Consider the following 4,945-nt stretch of genomic DNA (forward strand, 5'->3'; position numbering starts at 1 on the left):
CTCAGTGGATAGTAGGGTGGGTAGGTAGGTGGGTTTGACGCAACGGGGATTTATCGTGTTTAAGAGGCTCAGCATCTAAATCCTCTCTAAGGAGTGTTCATCTACCCTATGAAACACCCCTTTTCGAGAAGACAGGGAGGCAACAGGGTTAAGAAGGTGGAACGTACCAAAGCACACAGTGCGTAGGCGCGCTCGAAACCCCGGGGGGTATTCTCAGCGCCCAGACATCGTCCACTCGCACTGCGCAGGCGCCGAGACAGATCAAGCTTTCCCTCCCCCTCCCAGCTCTCCTAGAGTCAAGAGGATGCCCTCTTGCCGCAGGCTTCCTGCGCATGCGCCATCCCATGTCCCCGCCCCCAAACCAATTGGAAGCGGCGCCGCCTGGGCGCTTGGGGCACGACGCTGTGGGTGGGATCGGGACGTGAGGGCAGCGCGCTGGCGTCAGAGGCGCGGCTATATAAGTGAACACAGGCACCGCCCCTCTGCCCCAGTCACTGAGCCGCCGCCGAGGACTCAGCAGCCTCCCCCTTGAGCCCCCTCGCTTCCCGACGTTCCGTTCCCCCCTGCCCGCCTTCTCCCGCCGCCGCCGCCTTCCGCAGGCCGTTTCCACCGAGGAAAAGGAATCGTATCGTATGTCCGCTATCCAGAACCTCCACTCTTTCGGTAAGCTGTGGGAAAGGTCGCGGGCCCGGGTGGGGCAGCGGGGCCTTCTGGGCCCGGAGACGTGTTCCAGGAAGTTGCCAAGCGCTCCGGGCCTTCGTAAGCTCGGGCAGGGGAAACTTGTCCAGGGTCGCAGGGCAGCGGAATCAAGGCCTGGACCCTAGGGTCGGACCCTGAGCGCGACCGGAAGGAGCAGGCGGGAGGTCAGCCCTTGGGCGGGCCTGGCGTGTCGGTGGCGCATTTACTAATGGCTCCCGGGCCTCCTCGGGCCACACCCGCCCCTCCCGTCACCATTGCGTCACGTCCGTTACGTTACCACCCGTTGTCACGGATCCGGAGGGAAAGGCGGCGCCAGCCCTAAGTGGCAAGCGTGTGCACCAATGGGGGTGGGAGGCTTAGCCCCGCCTTGGGAGCTCGGGTTCCGGCGGGTTGCATCAGCCGGGTGGGGCACCGCCTGCCAGCCCGCACTCCCCCGACATGTGATCGGCTTCCCAGGGAGGGCGGGAGGCCCGGGCGTTCCCCGAGCCTGGGGAAGCTGGCCGTCCCGGACTGACCTGCTCGGGGAGAGCCAGCAAAGGACACATTCGGCCTGGCCCAAGCCCTGACGATTTCAGTGGTGTTTTCTGCACGCGCAAAACACCTGGGGACCGAGGGGATGGCAGTGGCATCCGATCTTTGACAGCTCTGAACTAGCTTAACCTTTCTTTTCAGACCCCTTTGCTGATGCAAGTAAGGGTGATGACCTGCTTCCTGCTGGCACTGAGGATTATATCCATATAAGAATTCAACAGAGAAACGGCAGGAAGACTCTTACTACTGTCCAAGGGATCGCTGATGATTACGATAAAAAGAAACTAGTGAAGGCGTTTAAGAAAGTAGGTCTTCAGTGAGATTGCGGGAAAGTCATAATGGATTTGTCCACAAGGGGGTGCTAGCTGTGTTGTATGTATTGTTAGCAGAAGGGGTGATAAATGCATTCATGCTTTTGCTAGGTCTAATTCGTTTTGTTTCGTTTGTGCTTGCAGAAGTTTGCCTGCAATGGTACTGTAATTGAGCATCCGGAATATGGAGAAGTAATTCAGCTACAGGGTGACCAACGCAAGAACATATGCCAGTTCCTCGTAGAGGTGAGTTCAGTTACTTCTTGATTTGTGCCTCTCTGCTAGCAAATCTCAGATCCTGTCTGTTAGCTTCTGCTGGGGACATAAAAATCGGCTTTGTAAGGCCGAGCAAAACCTCAGTTGGGTTTTAAAGTACATAGACTTATTTCTGTTTTATAGGAAAAAGCAGAAGGGACTTGTCTACCTTCGGTTTACTGTTTCTTTGGATCTACTTCACAGATGCAAATTTGAATAGCACATAGATGCATTGTAAAATAAGCCAAATGCTGGGTTGTTCCTGTATTTGTAAGGACATGAGTTTTTAAAAATGAATTTTCTGAGTATTAATACTAAAACACTGTTACATTATCAGCTCTTGATATAATTGAAGAGATTTCAGATACCTGATGAGTCTCATTCTCACACTAATTCAGAATCTTGGAAGGCACTGAGTGTTCAAAAAAGGTAGCTCTTAACTGAGGACCCTCTGTTGAACCATTGTGTGCACCCTTGGCTCTTAGGCAGTGTAGTAGCAGGAAGACAGGGTTGTTGCCGTTAGAAATGGAGGCTTTAACTCTCCCTGTCCCCCATTTAAAACTTTGCCCTTTTGTCTTTTCAGATTGGACTGGCTAAGGACGATCAGCTGAAGGTTCATGGGTTTTAAGTGCTTGTGGTTCACTGAAGCTTAAGTGAGGATTTCCTTGCAATGAGTAGAATTTCCCTTCTGTCCCTTGTCACAAGTTTAAAAACCTCACAGCTTGTATAATGTAACCATTTGGGGTCCGCTTTTAACTTGGACTAGTGTAACTCCTTCATGCAATAAACTGAAAAGAGCCATGATGTCTAGTCTTGAAGTCCCTCATTTAAACAGAGGTCAAGCAATAGGCGCCTGGCAGTGTCAAACCTGAAAGCAAGCAGTACCGTCATGTTTCAGCCAAGCCCAGAGCCCTAAGATCACAAACAACTATGGCCGGAACCTCCTCGGCTCTCCCTCTGCAGAGTTCCCTACCCTAAGAGAATGTTACCACCTGAACAGTCCTCGGTGAGTCTGAGAGGAAAAGGATGGGGTAAGGCAGAAGCACCAGCTGTACTACTAGAAGGGAGTTTTTGGTGGTAGATCCCCTGGTGTCTCCAACCTGACCAGGTGGACAGAGCTCAAAGAGGCCCCCTTCCTGCTAGAGAGGTTATAGGACATCTGGCTTGCCACAAAGGTCTGTTTGACCAAACATAACCTAGCTAAGGGATGTCCAGACATCAGAATGTGAGGCCAACCTTCTATCAGAGTTAAACTTTTGACAAGGGAACAAATCTCAAACTGATCAATCAGTCATGTAGCTAGCTGTAGAGCTTGCAACTTAATAGCAGCAGCTGCCCAATGCCATGTGAAGTAACAAACTGGTTTTTGGTTTTTTTTTCCCTTCAGTTTTAATGTTATATGTAATGTATTTAAACCCTTATTTAAATAAAACTTGTTTTCAGAAATATCTGACTTGCAGATTATTTATATATAGTCGATCTTGTGCATATAAAGGAACCATAGAAATGGGCAGTGGAGGATTCGTCCACACCCACAGCTTCTCAACGGGCCTGAACTTGGCCAAGAAAAACCTTTATGAGCTTGTCCCTCTCTGGTCAACTGGTTTGTTCGTTTTTTGAGACAGAGGTTTGCCCTTGTTGCCCAGGCTGAAGTGCAGTGGCACAGTCTCGGCTCACTGCAACCTCCTCCTCAGGTTCAAGCAATTGTCGAGCCTCAGCCTCCCTAGTAGCTGGGATTACAGGCACCATACCCATCTAACTTTTGTATTTTTAGTGGAGACAGGATTTCACCATGTTGGCCAGACTGGTCTCAAACACCTGGCCTCAAGTGATCTGCCTCTCTCGGCCTCCCAAAGTGCTGGGATTATAGGCATGAGCCACCATGCCCAGCAGGTCAACTGTTTTTGCAAGCATTTAGCCAGAGTCATGCTGTCCTGTTAGTGTCCTGGAGAATGGGTTGCTTGGAAATCTTGGAGCCCCCTCAGTAGTAACAGCCTTGTTTAAGGGTGCAGAGTGGAAAGTAAATGCAAGGGCTATAACAAGGGCAGTCATGCTGTGGGTTAAGATCCACAAATAGCTAGGAATGTGTATACTCTGGGTAGTAAGTTTGTAGTATTAGAAGGTTTAATGACTAAAGTATTTGAAGAGCTGAAGTTAAGTGTTGGGAGGCCATCCCTCATGAAGGACAATGAATGGCAAGTAAAAGACCTAGTTCTGTTCCTGGGTCCATTAATTTAGTTAAAAAGGCAAAGTTTTTTCAGCACACGTATCTAGATGCAGTCACGTGCTGCCTAAGGATGCTTCATTCAACAATGAGCCTCACAGCCATGCTACATAATAAGATTATAATACTGTATTTTTACTGTACCTTTTAACATTGTGTTACAATGGCCTACAGGAAGCTTGTGTGGATAGAATGTGGCCCAACAAACTAATAAATTTTGCTAAAACATGAGTTTTGTTTGGTGGCTTTTTTTTTTTTTAGCTCATCAGCTATTGTTGCTGTATTTTATGTGTGGCCCAAGACAGTTCTTCCAGTGTGGCCCAGGGAAGTGAAAAGATAGGACACCCCTGGCCTACAGTAATTTCAGCACAGTAACATGCTGTACATATTTGTAGCCTAGGAGCAACAGGCTATGTCATATAACTTAGGCATGTAGTAGGCTGTGCCATCCAGGTGTGCATAAGTACACGATGATGTTCGTAGAAAACACAAAATCACCTAACGATGCATTTCTCAAAACACGTCCCTGTCATTGAGTAACGCAAGACTACTAAGTTTACTACCAGCCCATTTTGTAGATAAAGGTACAAGCGGTGAGTTAGGTTAGAGCCCAGGTTGGGAAAGAGCATAGAACCAGGTGAGTTGTGGAGGAGGGCTGGTGAGGTTGAGCCAGTGGCAACTGCCCTAAAACTAGGAGGTGATTGTGTTAGAATACTGCAGACTGAATAATTGATAGAGATTTATTTGGCTCACGGAAGTCGAAAGGCATGGCACTGGCATCTGGTGAGGGCCTTCTTGCTGCATCATAACATGGTTGGAAGGGCTGGACAGCAAATGGGGGCCAAACCTATACTCCTGTTATGAGCCCACTTCATTCATGAGGGCAGAGGCTCAGGACCTAATACCTTTAAAAACCGCACCTTGG

At 49.2% G+C, this 4,945-nt stretch overlaps 1 protein-coding gene across 1 annotated transcript; it reads left to right on the forward strand.

Moving 5' to 3' along the window:
* The first annotated feature begins 328 nt into the window (after positions 1 to 328).
* Positions 329 to 3,242, forward strand: EIF1 (eukaryotic translation initiation factor 1). The gene is made up of 4 exons (XM_054457531.2): positions 329 to 663; positions 1,372 to 1,535; positions 1,686 to 1,787; positions 2,380 to 3,242. The coding sequence occupies exons 1-4, from the start codon at positions 633 to 635 to the stop codon at positions 2,422 to 2,424; spliced, it is 342 nt and encodes a 113-aa protein (XP_054313506.1). The 5' UTR covers positions 329 to 632; the 3' UTR covers positions 2,425 to 3,242.
* Positions 3,243 to 4,945: the final 1,703 nt, after the last annotated feature.

This window comes from Pongo pygmaeus, chromosome 19 (assembly GCF_028885625.2).
Source record: "Pongo pygmaeus isolate AG05252 chromosome 19, NHGRI_mPonPyg2-v2.0_pri, whole genome shotgun sequence".
In the NCBI taxonomy this organism is placed as follows: domain Eukaryota; kingdom Metazoa; phylum Chordata; class Mammalia; order Primates; family Hominidae; genus Pongo; species Pongo pygmaeus.

Bases quoted from the DNA above. Each gene is read 5' to 3' on its own strand.
- EIF1 (XM_054457531.2), top strand. From the start codon at position 633: ATGTCCGCTATCCAGAACCTCCACTCTTTCG. The intron at 664-1,371 runs GTAAGCTGTGGG...CTTTCTTTTCAG, and splicing joins CCAGAACCTCCACTCTTTCG to ACCCCTTTGCTGATGCAAGT. The intron at 1,788-2,379 runs GTGAGTTCAGTT...TTGTCTTTTCAG, and splicing joins TATGCCAGTTCCTCGTAGAG to ATTGGACTGGCTAAGGACGA.